The 21,818-nt window shown below is 46.6% G+C and overlaps 1 protein-coding gene across 3 annotated transcripts in view; it reads right to left on the bottom strand.

Moving 5' to 3' along the window:
• taf1c (TATA-box binding protein associated factor, RNA polymerase I subunit C) overlaps window positions 1-17,423 on the bottom strand; it is a 43,709-nt gene extending 26,286 nt beyond the window's left edge. Inside the window, exons 1-5 of one of the 3 annotated variants that reach the window (XM_038790755.1) lie at window positions 17,236-17,423; window positions 14,811-14,907; window positions 2,075-2,184; window positions 1,508-1,603; window positions 845-915 (exon numbers count right to left, since the gene is read on the bottom strand). In XM_038790755.1, the coding sequence (XP_038646683.1) occupies window positions 845-915; window positions 1,508-1,603; window positions 2,075-2,184; window positions 14,811-14,907; window positions 17,236-17,373 (512 nt within the window). In that variant the 5' untranslated portion in view covers window positions 17,374-17,423. Of the gene's footprint in view, window positions 1-844; window positions 916-1,507; window positions 1,604-2,074; window positions 2,185-14,810; window positions 14,908-15,800; window positions 15,820-17,235 lie in introns of those variants that run through there. The other 2 variants (XM_038790756.1, XM_038790757.1) reach the window with 2 other exon arrangements.
• Between the last annotated feature and the right edge of the window lie 4,395 nt (window positions 17,424-21,818).

Here is a 21,818-nt window from a genome sequence, read left to right as displayed (position 1 = left end):
AAGTTCCAGGTTCAAGTCCCACTCCAGAACTTGATGGTCAGGGAAGGTGCATACATAACGTAGCCAAACAAGCTTGCAAGCCTCTCCAACTTACAGCAATGGTAGTGGGTTAGAGTGGGAGAGATTCCTGATCAGCTATGTATTGGAAAGAAAATTAGAGCATCTACCAACATTATTGATGGTTCCGGACAATAATATCCATGTACATGGTGCCATGTTCGATCATGGTTCGATCCTTGTACTGGGGTGGATTCAGGACTTGCCTCCTTGCCCAAACAAGATGGAGGTCCTGATGCATTGGGTTGGATCTGCCTTTGGCCAGAGAACTGAAGAAGAATTATACTTGCCAATAACTACATTACTTCCTAGAATAACCTCGTTGGATTCTCCACAGGACATGGATCTGAGGCAATTCTAAAGATGGTGTTTAATATTTGCAAAATCTAGTCCGATAACCCAGCAAATGCAATTCAGGTTTTCGTCATGCAGTCATTAACATTGAAAATTTGATACTCAACGGATGTCACTTAGAGCTTTTTAAAATTCATTCATGAGATGCCGGTATTGCTCAAGGGAAATTAGGGATGGGAATAAATGCTGGCCTTGTCAGCAATGCCTTCATTTCATGAACGAATAGCTCTAAGTGACAGCCATTGAGTATTACATTTTCCACGTTAAGTGCTAAACCCTGAACTGCATTCGCTGGGCTAATGTATAGTTATTGAATATATTTTGTTTCAATAAATCATGATGTCACAAGTGAAATGTGACCTGGACAAATTATTCATCTGTTCGAGGGATCCCATTGGAGAGAGCAATTATTGTAAATTCTGATGTCACTTACTCCTTCTGTTGTACTTGCTCTGTAAATGTCCTCGTATGGTTTACACTTATTGCTGTGTCTCTTGCCTTTCCCTTGAAGAAAGAGCATTTTAGTCGTGAACCTTTTAGTACCCAAAGGTCTCTGTACTTACAATATTAAACATTGAAGACCTACATTATACAATCTGAATTTGTAGTGGTCCGGTAGCACAGGATAACTCTGGAATAAGAAAGGAATTTGGTGGTGGAAGGCAGAAATGCTCAGGCTGGCTAAACCAGACAGCTAGATTGGTCATATACAATATTGATTATGATGTACAACTATTGTCATAAGTTGTATTGGGGAAAGTAGGGAAGGAGTGCTGGGGGGGGACAGTCAAGATTTGCTGGGATCTACCGTCAACGGAACAAAAAGGGGAGGGCCTTCTTGTCCTCCTTATTGACCGGTCCTATTACCTTCAGGGATCTGTGGACATTCACTCCAAGGTCCTTCACTGCCTCTACACCTCTCAAAATCCTCCCATTTATTGTGTATTAATTATTTTGTTAATAAAATATGAGCATCCAACTACAACCATTTCAAACAATAATAATTCATACAATTCACCTAGATCATATAATTTAATTGTTATAATTTTTATGGGATTTTTGTAATCTTTTTAATGAAAACAAAAACCATCCTTACCCTGAGGGCTGATTCTCCAAAATAAAAGTTCTCCTCTAGAAGTTTGCCCATTGAACTGAAGGCATCAGTAGGTTGATCAAGAAAGAAGTTAGCCATCTTTAAAATTATGAAAAAGCATCAGTGACAGATAACAAATATACAAGAAGAAAGAAGCAATGCAAATAGTTACATCTCTCCAGGTCAAGGAATATCTTCGAAATGTATTTTACATTATGCCATAACTTAGCACATTGCAACTATCAGACCAAATTCCAGTTAAAAAGAAAACTGACCCTTATATTAAAAAGATTTTCACAAAATTGAATATCAAGTTTGATTATTGAAAAAAACGCAACTCAAAGATAATATTAAAGCCAGTGCTTGTAGAAAAAAAACCCATAACCCCCCCTCCTCAGTAAAATAATTTAAGCAGAAGTACATTTAATTTAAAACTAGCACTGCTTAATAACTATGGGGCCTGAATCACAATTTTGATAATGAATTTATACATAATATATTCTTTAAGTCGTGATCTATATGTCAACATGTAATCATGAAATGAGAAATAAAATGTTTCACCCAACATGCCTGTTCCGTGAAGTTAAGTGGACGCATTGTCATGTCATCCCTTCCTCCAGCTGTCATTATCCTCCCGGTATAAGAAAGATCTTCCAGGCTTAATGGAAGGAACTTGAAGACTTAATAAGAAAGAGAAAAAAAAATAATTCAGGAACAAACAAAATTGAAGGGAAAATTAAGATAGATGATAAACACACAAAAATTAGATTTTCCAATAAAGGCCAGATTCTCAACAAAATATTTTTTAATGGAATGAACAAGTAGGAAAACTTTGAAAATATGTTTTATTCACCAAGGCACATATTTCATAGATAATAATATATTGTAGAGTCAACGCAGTTCTATCAAAGGGAAATTGTGTTTGATAATTGTAGTAATCCACGGGAGGCAGGAGTTCCGTCACCACACCAATATTTATTTACAATAACGATATTACAGGAGCAGCTACAAACAGTGCTGCTAGCAGTCCAGTCAACTTAAGACTGCTCACAAAGCCTACACAGGTGATTATATGGGCCCCCTCAATGAGCTATCATTGAGGGAGCTCATACTCCAATTGGCCAACCATAAAGCCAATTGGAGTTCATTACAATAATTTTTTAAGAGTTTTGATGATGTAACGAGTAGGGTAGATAAGGGGGAAGTCAATGATATATTTGGATTTTCAGAAGGCTTTTGCTAAGTTGCCACAAAATAGGTTATTGTGCAAAATTAGGGCTCATGGAATTGGGTACAAGGAATAAAGTAATAATTTTCAGGATTGCAGAAAGGTTAGTAGTGAGCCACAAGAATCTGTGCTTGGGTTTCAGCCATTAAGTATCAGCCATGGCTTAGTTGGTCGATGTGGGTTTAATTCCTAGTCCAGGACTTGAGTAAAGAAATTCAAGGTTCACACTCCAGCACAGTACTGAGACAGCGCTGCATCTTCAGAGGTGCCATCTTTTGGATGCGATGCAATAATTAACTGCACCCCTCACAGATTGGCACAAAAGGTCACATAACATTATTTCAAAGAACTGGGGAACTATCTCGAGTGTCCTGCCTAATATTTATCCCTCAATCAACATCACAATAGATCATAAGGTTATTATCACAATGTTGTCAGTAAATTGGCTGCTGTATTTTCTACATTACAACAGTGGTATCTTAAAAATATATTTATTACAAACATATATCAAAACAGATTACAACAAATAAACACCCTGGGAGACATACTTCCCAACAATCAACTATACAGTCTGTACAGATCTCCCCCCATTTCCACCCCCCCCCCCCCCCCCCCCCAACCACACGACGAACAGCTCCTTAAACACGGTCACAAACATCCCCAATCTTTTCTCAAACCCCCCCCTGCTGAGCCCCTTAACTCATACTTTATCTTCTCTAACCTCAGGAAGTTGTACAGATCACTCAACCGAGCCACTACCCCTGGTGGCGATGCTGACCGCCACTCCAGTAAAAATTGCCACTGTGCAATCAGAGAGGCGAAGGCCACAACATCGGCCATCCTCCTCTCCATGGGCTTCAGCTTCTCTGAAACCCCAAATATCGCCACCAAAGGTCCACCTCCTCCTCTACTATCCTGGCTAAGACCACGAACACGCCATTACAACAGTGTTGACACTTTGACCAGTACTTCTTTGGCTGTAAAGCACTTAGGGATGTTTGGTGATTATGAAATGTGCTCCAAGAATAGAAATGCAAACATTTCAATCAGAAGCAGGAGCTGGCTACCCGACCCATCGCGTCTACTCCGTCATTCTATAAGATCATGGCTAACCTGATTGTTAGCTCAACTCTAAGTTCCAGGTTACCCCGATAACTTTCACTCCTTGCTTATCAAGAATCTATCTACCACTGCCTTAAAGACATTCAATGACTGCTTTCTCGGCTTTTTGAGGAGCGTTCCAAAGACTCAATACCCTTAGGAGGAAAAACAAATTCTACTCATCTCAGTCTAAAATGGGTGACCACCTATTTTTAAAAAACTGACGCCTAGTAGTCAATTCTCCCACAAGAGGAAATATCCTCTCCACTTTGACTGTCAAACCCCCCCCAAGATTCAAAAGGTTTCAATCAGATTTTCATTTCATTAGCTTCCTCTTACTCCAGTGAATAGACGCCTGGCCTGTCCAACCTTTCCTTATAAGACACGCCTCCCATTCCAGATATGAGAGTTGTTAATAGAAGTTATAACAGGAGGGGAAGATCCCAAAATGAAACCCTGGCTCAAAAAACCGTAAGGTTTAATATTTTTCAGAAAAAGTGGAGGAACAGAGTCACAGGGCCGCTAATTAGTTTTAACAAGTAAAAACATTTTATTAAACATGACAGGTTGGATTATGATACATTACTCCTTTACTCCTATTATGGGCCAGGGTTTAGAGAACCCCAAAGTATATCATGGAGTTCACCTGACTCACAACTTTTAATAGATTTTGGTTATGGGGAGCACAAGGGCCCCCTTTACAGGTGTGATGCAACAGAGATCTAAAGTATTCTTTTAAAAAACAATGTTTATTCTATGAATCCAGTTTGCATTTTATAAATGTACAGTAAACAGATTATCAACTACCCACCCTGATAACCCCCCCAAAAAGATACAGAACTCTATAGGTAACCCTTAATGACTTCCCAAACAATATCCATAAGTTAAACCTTTTTTAAATAATGACAGCAGGTTTAAATTCTCTACAGATACAGGTATTACTGTGAAATCATCAATGAGCTGAAGACATTCTTTAGCTTGTAGAGAGAGATCATAACACAGCTGCTTGCTTTGAATGCAGCTCTCCAACTCTGAAAGCAAAACTAAACACACTGCAGTTGCCAGCTCAAAAAAGCAGAGCCAGAGCTCAGCTCCACCCACACAATGATATCACTGCAGCTATTTGATAAACACTCATTTCTTAAAGGTACATCCACCTGACACTCCGCATTTAGCTTCAGAAATATACACAGATTTTAAGCTTAACATGGATTATAAAGCATATCTTAAGCTATAGCGGTGCAACACAAAGTCCCTTGAAACACAGACTGGCTGTGTCAAAATATACACCCCATTCTGAACCCAAGTTAGTGTCTGTGGATTTCTCCTCGGCACCCAACTCCACCCCTCCATGGATGGTCAACATGAGCGTTTCCAAACTCCACTGCCAGAAAAACACACTTTAAAATCTTCTTTCACAATGACTGCTTTAATCAGCAGTTTGCATTCCAGGTTTTCTAAATTACTCTTTCAAAGCTTCCGCTCCACTTTCAACAAAGAATCCAGCATCAAGGCTTTACAATTGCCCCTTCCAGATTTCTTTGCCTTGACTGTTGTATAAATTGTTCACAGTTGCTTTAACCATCGATTCTCAGTCTCTATTAAGATGGCACCAAATGTTTAATTTACCTCTGCAGTCTACTTTTCCACTTTGCATCTGGTTACTCCAACTGTCTGTTTAACTCAGACCATTTTGTTTACTTTTCCCCTTGAATTTTCCTGAACAATACCTTGGTCGCTGTTCTCTTAAAGAATGTCTTAAGAAGCCTGAAGTCTGCCTCTTTGCAGCTCCCTTGTCTGTCCGACTTCTCCTGGAAACGTTTTTTAAAAAAATTTTATTCTCCTTTTTCACAATTTTTCTCCCGAATTTACACCCAACAACAATAAATAACCAACAACAAATATCTCAAACCCCATAACAGTAACAACGATCCCTTCCTCCCACGATGCCCAGACATCAGCCCGCATTTTAACATAAACAAATGACAAAGAAAAAAAAGGAATCAGGGATTACCCATAGCCATCTTCAACATTTCAACATTCACAGCCCCCCTCCCCCCCCCCGCCCAACTAATGTTCGATGTTATCCAGTTCTTGAAAGTGCATAATAAATAGTGCCCATGACTTGTAGAACCCCTCCGAGCTTCCCCTCAGTTCGAACTTAACATTCTCAAGGGTTAAGTATTCCAACAGGTCCCCCCGCCACGCCAGGGCACAGGGTGGAGAGGCCGCTCTCCATCACAGCAGGATCTGCCTTCAGGCGATCAACGAGGCGAAGGCTATGATATCTGCCTCCGCACCCGTTTCCAACCCTGGCTGAACCGACACCCCGAATATGGCCTCCCGGGGACCCGGGTCCAGCTTCACATGCACCACCTTGGAAATTACCCTAAACACCTCCTTCCAGTACTCCCCAAGCTATGGACAGCACCAAAACATATGAACGTGATTAGCGGGGGCCCCCCCGCAACGTTCACACACATCATCTACCCCTTCAAAGAATCGCTCATCCTTGCCCTCGTGAGGTGTGCCCTGTGCACCACCTTCAGCTGTATCAGCCCCAACCTCGCACACGAGGTGGAGGCATTCACTCTCCGGAGCACCTCACACCAGACCCCCTCCTCTATAACCTCTCCCAATTCTTCCTCCCACTTCGCTTTGATCCCCTCCAGTGGTGCCTTATCCTTTTCTAACATAGCTCTGTATACCGCTGACACTGTCCCCTTCTCCAGTCCACTTGCCGCCAGCACCTCCTCCAACAATGTGGAGGCCGCTTCCTCCGGGAAGCTCTGTATCTCCTTCCTGGCAAAGTCCCGAGCCTGCATATACCTGAACACTTCTCCCTGCTCCAGCCCATACTTCGCTTCCAGCTCCCCCAATCCTGCAAATCGACCCCGAGGAAACAAATCCTTCAGAGTCTTAATCCCCTTCCCTTCCCAGTTCTGAAAACTTCTGTCCCACCTCCCTGGCTCAAATCTGTGGTTCTCCCGGATCGGCATTTCCCTCGACCCTGCCCCCAACCTGAAGTGTTGGCGAAACTGCCTCCAGGTTTTCAATGAAGCTATTACTACCGGAGCTATCGGGAGCAGGGGCCGTTGCTAGTGCTTTCAGTCCCGACCCCCTGCACAAACTCTCTTCTACACTGACCCACTGGGATTCAACCTCTCTGCCCCTGCCCCACACCTTCTCCACATTCGCCGCCCAGTAGTAGTACATCAGGTTCGGGAGACTCAAACCCCCTGCCTGCCTTCCCCTCTGTAGCAGCACCTTCCTCACTCTGGCCACCTTCCCTCCCCATATAAACGAGGTAATCCTCTCCTCAATCTCCCTGAAAAAAGACTTTGGCAGGAAAATCGGTAGGCATTGAAAAATAAACAGAAATCGCGGCAACACATTCATTTTAACCGCCTGCACCCGACCTGCCAGTGACAGAGGGAGACCATCCCACCTCGCCAGGTCGGCTTTCACTCTCCCCGCCAAACTAGTGACGCTGTATCTGCGAAGCCTTCCCCACTCCCGGGCAAACTGCACCCCCAAATACCTAAAGGGAGTCCCTGCCCTACGGAATGGCAGCCCCACCACCCCTGCCCCCACCCCCGGTTGAAGCACCATGAAATACTCACTCTTGTCCAAGTTCAGCTTGCACCCAGAGAAAGACCCAAATACCTGCAGCAACTCCAATATTCCTCCTATCGACGCACTTGGCTCCGACACATCCAGCAGCAAGTCGTCGGCATACAAGGACACTTATGCTCTATTCCCCCCCCCCCCCCCGCACTATTCCTTTCTATGCCCTCCCGCACTATTCCTTTCTATGCTCCCAAACTTCTTAATGCGATGGCCAACAGCTCAATCGCAAGCGCAAACAGCAGGGGGGGACATAGGACATCCCTGCCTCGTCCCACGGTGGAGAGAGAAATATCTCAAACTGATATTGTTCGTGCGGACACTCGCCTTCGGCTCCTTATATAACTTTACCCAGTTCACAAATCTTGGTCCAATCCCAAACCGTTCCAGCACTGCCATCAGGTACGCCAATTCCACCCGATCAAACGCCTTCTCGGCGTCCAGTGCCACCACCACCTCTGTTTCCTAAACTTCCGCCAGTGCCATAACGACGTTCAAGACTCTCCTAATATTCGAAAACAGCTGCCTCTCTTTCACGAACCCTGTCTGATCCTCACCTATCATCTTCGGGAGGCACCCCTCCAGCCTACCCACCAGTACCTTTGCCAGTACCTTTGCGTTCACATTAAGAAGTGAAATGGGCCTATACGACCCACACTCTGTCGGATCCTTATACTTTTTAAGCAACAGTGAAATCGGTGCCTGCCCCAAGGTTTCAGGCAGCACTCCCTTCCCTATCGCCTCTTCAAACATCCCTACCATCAGGGGTGCCAACTTATCCTTAAATTTTTTATAATATTCCACCGGAAACCCATCCGGCCATGCCATCTTCCCCGACTGCATCCCCCCAATCGCGTCTTTTATCTCCTGCTCCAGTATTGCTCCTTCTAATGCAGCCTTGTCTCCCTGCCCTAGCCTCGGGTACTCCAACCCATCCAGAAATTCCAGCATCTCACGGTCTCCCCCAGGTGGCTCTGACCTGTACAACCTCTCGTAGAATTCCTCAAAAACCTTGTTAATCAGCTCCGGAGCCATCACCAACTTCCCGATCCTATCCCTTACCTGAAGAATTTCCCTTGCTGCTGTCTCCCTCCGGAGCTGACCTGCTAGCCTGCCTTGTCTCCATGTTCATAAACTGCACCCCTCGCTCGCCTCGGTTGGCGCACCGCCTTCCTGGTGGATAGTCAGTCGAAGCTCGCCTGTAGTTCCTTCCTCTTTCCCAGCATCGCTGGGTCCCCATCCTCCGCATAACTCCTATCTGCCTTCAACATCTCATCTATTAGCCTCTGCCGCTCCAACCTCTCCTCTTTGTCCGCCCTGACCTTAAACAAAATTACCTCACCCCTCACTACCGCCTTTAGAGCCTCCCAGACGACTGCCATTGACACCTCACCCGTACAGTTGAATCTTACATATTCCATAATTACCTTTTCAATTTTTTCACAGGAATACTTGGTTCCCCAAAAGCCCCACATCCAGTTTCCACCCCGGCCTCTGCACTACCCCCTTCTCCAGCACCATATCCACCCAATGTGGGGAGTGATCTGACACAGCAATTGCAGAGTATTCCGACCCCTTGACTCCAGCCAGCAAAGCCTTTCCCACCACAAAAAAGTCAATCCGCGAGTATACCCTATGGACTGCTGAGAAAAACGAGTACTCCCATTCCCCTGGGTGCAGGAACCTACAAGGGTCCACCCCTCCCATTTCCATCATTAGCCTAGCTAGCGCCTTTGCCCCGCCCCCCCCCCCTGATGGGACCAGCGAGCGCGGCCGTGATCTGTCCAGCCTTGGCTCCTGCACCAGGTTCCAGTCCCCCCCCTCCCCCCCCACAATCAGCTTGTGTGTGTCCAAGTCAGGAATGGCTCCAAACACCTTCCTTGCAAATCCCGCATCGTTCCAGTTGGGACCGTATACACTTACCAGCGCCACTAATCTCCCGTCCAGCACCCCGGCCACAATCACATATCTACCCCCCTGATCTGTCACTATCTTCTCCATCTGGAAGCGTACCCTTTTGCTGACCAACACTGCTACCCCTCGAGCTCTTCCATCAAATCCAGAGTGAAACACTTGGCTAACCCAACCCTTTTTAAGTCTCACCTGGTCCTTCACCCTCAAGTGAGTCTCCTGCAGCATTGCCACATCGGTTTTCAGACTTTTAGATGCACAAGCACCCTTGACCGAACCTCCTAGCCCCCTCACGATCCACCTAACTATCCTTACTGGGGGTCTCTCACCGCCCCCCCGCCCCCTCCCCCCCCCACCTTTCTTATCCACCATCAACATACCGCCGGGCCCTGCCCCATAAGCCTGACCCGCCCCTGTCCATGGTTAACATCGAACCCCTTCCCCCCCCTACCTTTCCCCCAGAAACAACATCCCCCAGCATCCAACCCTTCTCCCCCCCCCCCTCTCGCTCGCCTCCTAGGCCCATTGACGCCTGCTATCCAGACTCCAATGTCCGCAGCCCTCCTCTCACCTCCGTTCACTAGCTGACTGACTTTAGCTAGCTAGTGCGGGTGGCTCCCCCCCCCGCCAAGACATACCATCCCCTTCCACCCAGTCCCAGAGAAAAAAAAACCCAAACCCAACAATCCAACCCATACAATTCACTAACATAACATTTAATCGTCGCAACACAGAGCGCCCATCAACCCACCATTAACTTAAACTCTATAACAATACAAAGAGAAGTAGATTACAATACAAATCCGTAAAAAGAAAGTTATAACATTTATACATTTTCCGGCTGTTCAAACACAGTCCACAGTCTCTCTTCCAGCTCCGCTCTTCATGTCTGTCCCAAGCCTTCTGCCTTCACGAACGCCTCTCAAAATAAAAGTCTTTGCCGTTGTACGTTACCCTCAACCTCGCTGGGTACACCATACCAAACCGTACCCCCTTCGTGTACAACGTCGCCTTCACTCGCCCAAACGCCGCTCTTCTTTTTGCCAACTCTGCCGTCAAGTCCTGGTAGATCCGGACCGTAGTACCATCCCATAGTATCTCCCGCTTCTGCTTCGCCCAGTTTAACACCTTCTCCTTCATGCAAAACTTATGGAAGCAGATAATTACTGCCCTTGGCGGCTCGTTCACTTTGGGCTTCGGCCTTAATGACCGATGGGCTCGGTCTAGCTCGTACTGGGAGGAGCTCTCACCCTCCCCCATCAGCTCCACCAACTTCTTAGCGAAGTATTGTGTTGGCCTTGGGCCCTCTGTCCCTTCGGGCAAGCCCACAATTCTCAAATTATGCTGCCTTGAGCGGTTTTCCAAGTCTTCCAGCTTTGCTCGGAGACCTCTATTAATCTCCACAGCCCTCCGCAACTCATCTCCCATCGAGGTGACCTGGTCGCTGTGTCGTGACATGGCTTCCTCCACTTCCTTCATCTTCTCGCCCTGCTCTCTCACCTCGGCCAATGCCTTTGCCACCGCCACCTTCAACGGGGCGATTACCTCCTCCACCTGTAACTTCAATGCGGCCGCTGTCTCCTTTTTCCAGGCCTCCATGTGCCTCGCAAACTGTTTTTCCAGCTCCCCCGCCATCACCTCGGGTCATTTTCTCCACCGTAAATAGTGCGGCCCCGCTTCGCAGTTCGGCTTCCGCCATCCTATCACCACTTTTATTCATATTCTCCTTCAGCGGCGACCCCGCGTTTCCTCCTTTCTTCGACGCTGCTTTTCGCATCCTTTAGCAGCTTATTGTTTTTCACTTTCTTTCTCTTCTCTCTCTCCCCTCCACCCTTCTGTCCTTCATTAATCTGAATTATTCTTTTTTTTAATAGACAATGAGGAAAAAAAAACTTCACCAAACTTCTTTAAATCTTCCAGCTCTCTTCCTTTCCCCTCTGTACTCATCCAGAACTCCCCTGGGACCAGGTTCCAGCCTTCTTTCTTCCTCCTAGTGGGAGCCATCCGTTGTGGGACACCGCTCTTACATGGTGCCCTGGACTCGGGCCTGCCTCCTAGTAGCTCCACTCCCACTACTCTGGCCCCGACGCCGCGCTGGGCCCAGGACCTCAGCCCCCGCCGCCCCAACACCCGCGCGGGGTTCTTCACCGGTTTTTAAACTGGCTGGCTGCTCGCGACGGCCCCAAAGGCCGACGGTAGTCGGGGGGGGGGGGGGGGGGGGGGGTGCGTGGAAACTCTGGGATTTCCCCGAAATCGCCGCGACTCGCGGCCACCGGCAGGAGCTCTTCGCGCTGCAGCCGCCCTGCGCGCCCACGCCACCGGAAGTCCTTCTCCTGGAAAAGTTGAGAAATGTTCACTTCCTGGTGTCCTGCTTCAACTGCAGCCAAATCTAGCTAAAAATAAATTCAAAAGCATTTCTACCTTACAAACCTCACAGTTGCTAAGCAATTACTGCTACTCCTGCCAGCATCTATTTACTTTTCATGCCGTAACCCCCTCTAAGCACAATAGGACCGCAGTTGGATTTCAAACCAACCCTCACGCATACAAATACCTTTTCCCAGTATTAATCGAATTATAGGTTTTACCCTTCCTGGCACGGAAACATTAAATTAAACCCACTTAAAACTATATCTTATTTTTAACATTTATTAATACAAATACTTTAAAACTACCTTTATTTTCCTAACAGTGTCATACAGTCAGAGTTTTACAGCGCAGATAGAGGCCCTTCAGCCCATTGTGTCTGTGTCAGTCACAAAACACCCATCTATTCTAACCCCATTTTTCTGCACTTGGACCGTAACCTCCTTGCATGTCATGGCTTTTGAAATGCTCATATTGATCAAATAAACGTCCACTGAATTGCTTCCAACACATTTACATAGTAGAGACAGTACTCCAGATGTAGTTTCACCAATGCCCTGTATAACTGCAGCATAACCTCTCTACTTTTGCATTAATTCCACTCGCAATAAATTATAACATTCTATTAGCTTTCCTAACTACTTGCTGTACCTGTATACTAATCTTCTGTGATTCATGCACTAGGGACACCCAGATCCATTGGCATTTCAGAGCTCTGCAATATCTCACCATTTAGATGATATGCTTCTTTTATATTTTCCTGCCAAAAAGGACAATTCTTTCTTGCTTTTCATCAATACCAATGGCTTAGACAAAGGGTCTGAGTCTAATGAATCTTAATTTGCTGACAATGCAAAGCCAGTTGGGAAAACAAGGTGTGAAGAGGATGCAAAGAGTTAACAGACCAGTAAACTGATTGACAATAAAAACAGAGAATGCTGCCAAACCTCAGCAGATCTGGCAGCAACTATGGAGAGAGAAACCAAGTTAATGTTGAGTCCGATATGACTTTATTTGAAGAGTTATACTGGATTCAAAACTTTGACTCTGATACATATAAACAGGCTGTTTGTCCAAGCTGAAGAATCAGTCACAGTTCCAGGATAAAGGGTCAAGATGAGGAGAAATTTCATTACTCAGGGTTTTTCTTTCTCTTTCATAGAATTGGGGTGACACGGTAGCATAATGGCTAACACTGTTACTTCACAGAGACCCGGGTTCGATTCCCAGCTTGGGTCACCGTCTGTGCGGAGTCTGTACGTTCTCCCTGTGTCTACATGGGTTTCCTGCGGGTGCTCCGGTTTCCACCCACAAGTCCTGAAAGATGTGCTTATTAGGTGAACTGTTCGTTCTGAATTCTCCCTTAGTGTACCTGAACAGGTGCCGTAGTGTGGCGACTGGAGAATTTTCACAGTAGCTTAATGCAAGCCTATAAAGATTATCATAGAATTGAGGTGTATAATATGATGAAAGGGATAGATAGAGTGGACGTTCAGCGACTTTTTCCTTGGGTGGATGCAGCTGTTACAAGGGGGCATAACTATAAGTTTGATGGTGGAAGATATAAGAGGGATGTCAGAGGTAGGTTCTTTACTCAGAGTGGTTGGGATGTGGAACGCACTCCCAGCTATGGGAGTGGAGTCGGACACTTTAGGAACTTTCAAGCAGTTATTGGATAGGCATATGGAGTGCACTAGAATAATTGGGAGTAGGTTGATTTGATCTTAGTTTCAGACTAGTTCGGAACAACATTGTGGGCCGAAGGGCCTGTACTGTGCTGTACAGTTCTATGTTCTATTTTTAATCCCTATAGTCAGGAGGCGGCCACTCAGCCACCAACCGTTCGAATGGGCACTCTGCCCATTTACGAGTGTCCACACCGCATTTTCCCCGTAATCCCGTAACCTAATCTGCACATCCCTGGATATTAAGGGACAAGTTTGCATGGCCAATCCTCCTAACCTGCACATCTTAATAATAATCTTTATTATCACAAGTAACACTGCAATGAAGTTACTGTGAAAAGCCTCTAGGTCAGGAATAACCAAGAAAAAAAACAATTTAATGCTTAAAGTTAATATTGCATATTATTGACCTTTCAGTTTCCATCTCTGATGAAAGGTCATCACCTCAAGGGTTAACTTGGCTTCTTGCTCCAGATATTGCCCGACATGCTGAGATTTTACATCACTCTCTTGCTTTTATTTTAGATTTTCAGCACATGTTTTGACCTGGGTTATCACATGATGGAAACCTGCACAATAAACTTCTGCAGTTATAATGGTGGTGGCAATGAAAAGACAAGATAAATTACAAAGTGCTTTCACTACAATCCATTTCATCCATGGGCCGGGATGTGTTGACGCCGGCTTAAACACTGGAGTGGTTTACACCGACATCAACGGGCCTCTTGGCCCAGCAATCCATCGGTCTTCAGGGGGCTAGCATGGCGCCGGAGTGCTGCACATTGCTCCGGCGCCGAAAGGCGGCCCTGCACGGGTCCACGCATGCGCGCGACAGAAGTCTCCGCACCGGCACATACGTCTGGTTGCCATCTCCGCGCCAGCACATGCGCATGGTTGCCATCTCCGCGCCGGCGCATGTGCGTGGTTGCCGTCCCGGCGCCGGCGTGGAGCAACATGCAGGGGACCTTACAGCGGGTAGCGCAGAAGGAGGTCGGCCCCCTCCAGATCGCAGCCGCCTGCCGATCGGAAGCCCCCGATCACGGGCCTGGACCGCGTGGAAGTCCACCCACCAGGACATCAACCGCGGCCGCGGGTCCGTGTGGTACCAGGTTGGAACCACGGCGGCAGGACTCGGTGGACATTGGGCCAGTCGCCCACAGCAGCGTCTGCCGCCACGAGGACCACGCGGGCGCAATTGGTACCGATTCTGCGGTCGTCGGAGAATCGAGTTCCGACGTTGGAGCAGCGTAGTGGAAATTTCCCGCGCCCCCGCCGATTCTCCGACCCGGGGCGGGCTCGGAGAATCCCGCCGATAGTCTCTTATTTGTTTTCTACTCACACATGTTACTAATATTTTAGTTAATACATAAAACCTATTTTCTGTTACCTGTTTTGGCGGGAAGTAGTGGAACTGCTACAGGTTCCAAAGGTTCCCAACTTTCTCGCTTCAGGCTTTTCAGGGCTGACCATTTCAATTCTGTTTCCTGGAACAATGGTTATATGCATATATAAATAAAACATTCAAACATCATGATTCGAGGATGGACCCTACAATGTATGTATTCATATGCAGGTACTGGTTCTGCAAAGAAAAGGAATATGTTCAAGCCTTTTTTGAATTACTCAAGTTTGGGGAGTCTATCATTCCCCACTACCTTCACCATTACAAACACCCCGGCCAGTGTCAATTTGACAACCAATCAGCATCTTTTGGTCATATAAATTGCGAGTGTTTGAAATTTAGCATTCTTACGTATGTCCTGATGAGTGCAAGCTGAAAAGATTCAACAACATGTCTCACTTTTGAAAAAGATTTAGATTCATCTGCACTAATTATTTTTGCATCCTTTAGGATCGGTCAGCAATACTGCAAACTTCCATCTTAGCATCACAGAATTTAAAACTATGCCCTTGTGTAAAACCTTAATTTTGTGAGCAATGCTACTTATTTTCCATTAACCGTATACAAATATCCAATATATTTGTACTATATAAAGTACTTTTACCTTCCCTACCCTTCTCAGAATAAAAGGGCCCCCCTCCTTTTCACTCACCTTTGACCGATTCTAACATGATCCTCTCCATGAAGCAGATTTTCCCTTTGCCCATTCAGTTTAAAAGAAAAATTGCTTCAGGACACCCTGGTTCACCTTTTACCAACATACAAAATATAAGTAGGCCATTCAACCCCTCAAGTCTGCCCTGTCATTCAGTAAGATCATGGCTGATCTGTTAGTGTTTCAAGTTCCACATGCCATACACTTGAAATCTTAGGATTCCCTTACCTAACAATAAGATATCGATCTCCGCCTTAAAAATATTGACTAACCCCACTTCAAACACCTTCCAAGACAGAGAGTTTTAATGTCACACATACCTCAGAAAAAAGTTCTCCTCATCTCAGTCCAAACCCTAATTTTAAAAGCAAATTGCTGCGGATGCTGGAATCTGAAACAAAAACAGAAAATACTGGACAATCTCAGCAGTTCTGACAGCACCTGTGGAGGGAGAAGAGAGCTAATGTTTCGAGTCTGGATGACTCTTTGTCAAAGCTTTGAAAAAGTCATCAGACTCGAAACATTAGCTCCCTTCTGTCTCCCCAGATGCTGTCACCCCTAATTTTAATACAGGGCCTCCTCGTTCTGGATTTGCCCACAAGAGGAAAACATCCTTTCCACGTCCACCTTGTCGAAACGTCCAGGATCTTATATACTTCCATCAAGTCACCCCTCACTTTTCTAAACTCCAGTGGAAGCAAGCCCAACCTGTCCCTCCTTTCCCCATGTGACAACTAGCTCATTCCAGGTATCAATCTGGTAAACCTCCTCCGAACCACTTCCAAAGCATTTAGATCCTTCCTTAAATCGGGAGGCCAAAAATGCAAACTGCATTCAATTACTCTCCTTTCCCTGGCATTGTCCCATGTAGCTGCCCTTTCAGCTTCTCTAGATGACCCTACAGGATCCCAAACACCTATTCCAGCTTAGGCAGTTAATTGCAGTTCCTCCAATTTAGTAAACAGCTCTCATTTCTCAACCAAACTAGGCGATTGTTTTGCTGATCATGTTTGGGAGTTGGTACTGGTGGTGTTGACTTCTCCCTCCCCAAACATTAACTTAAATGATGTGGAGATGCACCCGGTGTTGGACTGGGGTGAGCACAGTAAGAAGTCTTACAACACCAGGTTAAAGTCCAACATGTTTGTTTCAAATCACTAGCTTTCAGAGCACTGCTCCTTCCCCAGGTGAATGAAGAGGTATAGAACATAGAACATAGAACAGTACAGCACAGAACAGGCCCTTCAGCCCTCAATGTTGTGCCGAGCCATGATCACCCTACTCAAACCCATGTATCCACCCTATACCCGTAACCCAACAACCTCCCCCTTAACCTTACTTTTATTAGGACACTACGGGCAATTTAGCATGGCCAATCCACCTAACCCGCACATCTTTGGACTGTGGGAGGAAACCAGAGCACCCGGAGGAAACCCACGCACAAAGGGGGAGGACGTGCAGACTCCACACAGACAGTGACCCAGGCGGGAATCGAGCCTGGGACCCTGGAGCTGTGAAGCATTTATGCTAACCACCATGCTACCCTGCACAGTGCCTATATATGTTTCTGAAACATACCTCTTCATTCACCTGAGGAAGGAGCAATGCTCCGAAAGCTAGTGATTGAAACAAATACTTAATTGAAATGTTTAACTCCGTTTCCCTCCTCTTCGCAGATGCTGTCTGACCTGCTTAGTACTTTGCAGCATTTTCTGTCATCCTGAAAAGGATTCACCCTGTGTCCAAACATCTCACCTGTTGCTCCCCGGTCTCCACACAGAAGGGCTGGACCTGTTCATACTTGCCCCAGCCCCCTGGGTCCCGCGGGTTCCTGGCGGAGGGGCCCGGACTGTAAAAACTGGGAAACAGGGAATACGGAAATGCGCTTGCCATGTGAGCAGCGCTGACCCCTAAAGGCACCCGTCCCTGAGCCGCCGCACACGCTTACGGCGGCGCTACTGCGCATGCCGCAAGAACGAGGCGGACTCGACCAGCGCCCCTCTGACGAGCCAATGAGAGGCGGGGCCTGTGGACGGGATTTGGCCCAATCGCAGCGGATCCCGGGCCGTGACCTCAAGGGAGGATCGTTGCAAGCGCCATGTTGATGAAGGCCGGGAAACAACAGGGTTACCAGGGAAACCTGCTCGAGAGCGGGATCTTTGACCTTATTCCGTCAGTGGGGTGGCCTCGATCTGCATTGGCATGAATGCGCGGGGGCGGGACTGCCGGGTTTGTTTAGAGTCAAGATAAAGCTCAATGCTGGAAATCTGAAATAAAAGTAGGAAACTGCTGGGAAAGCTCAGCAGCAGGTGTGGCAGTGTGGATGTGGTAACTTGCCCTCTCCACGAATGCTGCCAGATCTGGATTTGGATTTGTTTATTGTCACCTGTACGGAGGTACGGGTGAAAAGTATTGTTCAGATCCTATTGCCAGGGTGAATAAAAGTGGAGAAAGTGCGCAGGCATATCCAGTGCGCCTATTCAAGGTGAAGTAGTCTAAATATAAAGTGTTCTTATGGATACTGGCTGTCGGGGCATTGATAACAAACAGATCCGAGGCGAATTTATGGTTGAATCTAAATCTCCCGAGAATCTCACATAAATATTCTCATTCCACTCTCAAATGCTTTCTCAGCGTCGAGAGATACTATCACCTCTGGCTCAGGGGAGGGGGAAAGGATAACATTTAAAAGGCGATGTATATTGCTTGACAATTGACGGCTCTTTACAAAGCCCGTTTGACCCTCTAAAATTGTATTTGGAGGGCAAGGCTCCAATCTCAGTGAGCAGTTCAAGTTTAAGAGCGAGATGGGTTGGTTTTAAATGCGCTCAGTCGGGTCCTTGTCCCTCTTAAGGAGCAAGCAAAGTTAAAGACCCGTGGCACCAGTAAAATGGTCAGATTTCCAGTGGGAGCCACTCCAAGTGCGTCTTCCGAAGTCACAAAGTCCATGAAGAGGCTTTTTTAGGACAGTTATGAGTGACTGATGATCAGTTTCTACAGTTGCAGGATATGACACAGACACACACTCGACGGTTGTGGCAAGGACTAAACAACATAACGGTCTACAAAGCGAAGCCGAGCAGTATCTCTGGCAGCAGCGCATCCCTCCCCGATGAACTTAATGCATTCTATGCTCGGTTCGAGCAGGTAACCAACAGTCCGCTGTCGAGTGCCCCAGCAGCCCATAATTCACCCATACCCACCATCACAGCTTCCGAAGTCAGATCGGCTTTACTGAAAGTGAACCCGCGAAGGCGACGGGCCCGGACGTGATCCCTGGTCGTGCACTCAGAGTCTGCACGGACCAGCTGGCAGAGGTATTCACAGACATCTTTAACCTGTCCCGACTCCACTCCGAGGTCCCCACCTGCTTCAAGAAGACCACCATCATACCGGTACCAAAGAAGAACCAGGCAACGTGCCTCAATGACTACCGCCCGGTGGCCCTGACGCCAGTTGTAATGAAGTGCTTCGAGAGGCTGATCATGAAGCGCATCACCTCCATACTCCCGGAACGCCTTGACCCACTTCAATTCGCATACCGTCGCAACCGGTCGACATCAGACGCCATTTCCCTGGCCCTACATTCATCCCTAGAACATCTCGAAAACAAGGACTCCTATTTATTGACTACAGCTCCGCCTTCAACACCCTAATCCCAGCCAAGCTCATATCAAAGCTGCAAAACCTAGGACTTGGCTCTCCACTCTGCAACTGGATCCTCGATTTTCTGACCAACAGACCACAATCAGTAAGAATGAACACCAACACCTCCTCCACAATAGTCCTCAATACCAGTGTGTGGGGCTAACAATTGCACACAAAGACTCGATTCGGTACAAGAGAGGCTTTATTACAGTGAGATGCTATTTCTTCGGCTGCAGCTGTAGAATGGCATCTCAGGGAAACTTATGAATATTTATACTGCTCCCTGTGCGTGGAGCTAGCCGGCAGGGGCTTACCGGAAAACCTGTAATACAGGTACTGTCATACATCCCCTAATGCAAGCACACACATATATACAGTGGTAGATCACCACATTCACCCCCTGTTGCACGTTTTACTATGGGCGTAAAACGCGTTTATTGGAGTGTATTAACACGCCTCCGAGTTCGACGTGTGCTTAACACTACTAGGCTCTGTTCTATGTAATTATTTAGCTCTGGAGTCGCCAGTTGCCGTATAGGCAACGTCGCAAGTATTCCAAGGTCAAGTTCAAAGTAATAAAGACGATACACCGATTAGTAAAGTTCAAACGATCAATATTTATTATACAGTTATAATAAATACTCATGCACACTAAGAGACTAAGCTATAACTAAACTTAAGCAAACAGAATACTTATCTAACAGGAACAGGCAAGGTCAGAGAACGAGGCCTTCGTCCTGGTCTGGCACTGCAGCCTTCAGCAAGCGTTCTGGTACTTGGGAGTCTAGTGGGCTTGGATCGCGTAGCGAGCGTTGAACTTACGGTTTCGGCGGCTGGTGCTCAACGGCTGGAGTCAGGATGCAAGATGTCAGTCAGAGCCGGAGCACGGGTTTAACAGACCGGGCTCTGTGGGGAATTTGCTTTTATACCCCTCTCTCATGTCCTTGCCCCCTTCTAGGCGGGCTCTACCTTTCGGTACCGATTGGAACGTTTCCAAACGGCTACCTTCGAAATCCTCCAATGCGGGGCTTTCCTCGATGTTGGGGGGTGGTTTCGATATTCGTTACTCTGGTGCCATCCTGTCTACTCCACCAATTAAGTGCTACATTGAGATGGAAATGTTGCCATTGTTTGTGCCTGGATCTGGGCCGCCTCATCAGAATGTTAAGCGCTTTGCCATTAACACCTTTGGCTTGGAGATCTGCACCTGGCCAGAAAACTGGTTTGCTGCTTGCAAAATGCTAATTAGTTGAGAGCAGGCTGTCTGTTCTCACTAAACAGGCTTTCCCTGCTGTCTTCCATTTTAGTTTGGCTCAGTGTCCATTTTGCGTGGCCAGCATGGCTACATTCCCTCCTTGTGATCCTCACAATCATACTATTGTGAAGGATCACCTATGTACTTTGCCTTCCTTGTGTTTTGACCTCTTGCCAGTTCCTGTTCTACTCTATCTTAAACTATGGGAAGAAGAGAAAAAAATTTTTTAACTAACATTTCTACTTGGCCCTATGTCAAAGGGACATGCATTACTACAACTGGGAACCTCTACCTATCACTATTAACCTTAACCTTAACTTAAACATTTAATCACTCTAAAACCTTAACCATTCACACCACAACATCACACTTCCCAACTCGGCAGTCGAGTATGGAACAATATAATACATGGCTGAATTTTTATTTACAGAGTGTTGTAATCAGTGAGGGGTTGAGGGGTTTGGTGGAATCCGAAGATGGGGGATTGAACTCTATAGATGGGTGAGGTGCTGGAACGAGAGGCTCTCCTCTTCCATTTCCTCAACCTGAGGGTCTGCACTAGTATGATGAGGATCGCGATCACCAACAGTGATTCGATTATATAGGACATGGAGTACCACGTCATGAATTTAGTACACCAGGTCTGAACCTCGCTGATCAGAGCTGAGCACTGGGGGTTTGCTGTAATTGAAGCATTTACGGTGGGGGTTGTGGGGGAAACGTGTCTTGTTTCCACACATATACATATGACATTAAACAGTAATAAGTGGGCTTCCATCATCTTTTGTTGTTCTTCTTTCTCTTCCTTCTTCCTCCGGTATTGACAATCCTGGCTTCGACCTCTGTCTCGTCCTTTGAAACCTTTGGGATCAAGCACAGTATCTGTCAATACACAGTTTAAGACCTTTACTTGTTAGTGCATCTGTCTTTCAAAACCCAATTGACCCTTTAAAATGACTGGCTAAGTCACACCCTGTGACTCCCCTCATTTTTTTTTTCAAAAAGCGAATTTAAAGACCAGCATACACCTAACAATCCTTCCTTCTGCGAGCCGTCTCGCAGGCTTTGCTGATTTACCATCCGAATGTTCCCGGATGTAAATAGCATGTGGGATGGTGGCCGAAGGGCTACCTAACGTAAAATGAAAACAAACTTTGAAACAAACATCCGAATGAGTTGCGTATGGGCCGCGACGGGTACGAGTTGGATGGGATCCCCGGGTAGGGCGTGCTGTGCCATACCCGAGCTTGGCTGACCAAGGGTTGGTTCTCAGACAGGGCGGGTCCTCAGTGCCGTTTGTCCACTGCCTGAGTAACCTGGAAAGAAACGGGTACGAATGTATTGACCATGACTTGCAGCCTCTATTTCGCCGAATAGAGGGGCACCTAAAAAAACCAAGGGAGCCAAGATGCTCCAACTGAGGACATCACTGAAG

The sequence above is a fragment of the Scyliorhinus canicula genome, chromosome 3 (genome assembly GCF_902713615.1).
Source record: "Scyliorhinus canicula chromosome 3, sScyCan1.1, whole genome shotgun sequence".
In the NCBI taxonomy this organism is placed as follows: Eukaryota; Metazoa; Chordata; class Chondrichthyes; order Carcharhiniformes; family Scyliorhinidae; genus Scyliorhinus; species Scyliorhinus canicula.
This window is presented reverse-complemented; position numbering and strand designations above follow the sequence as displayed.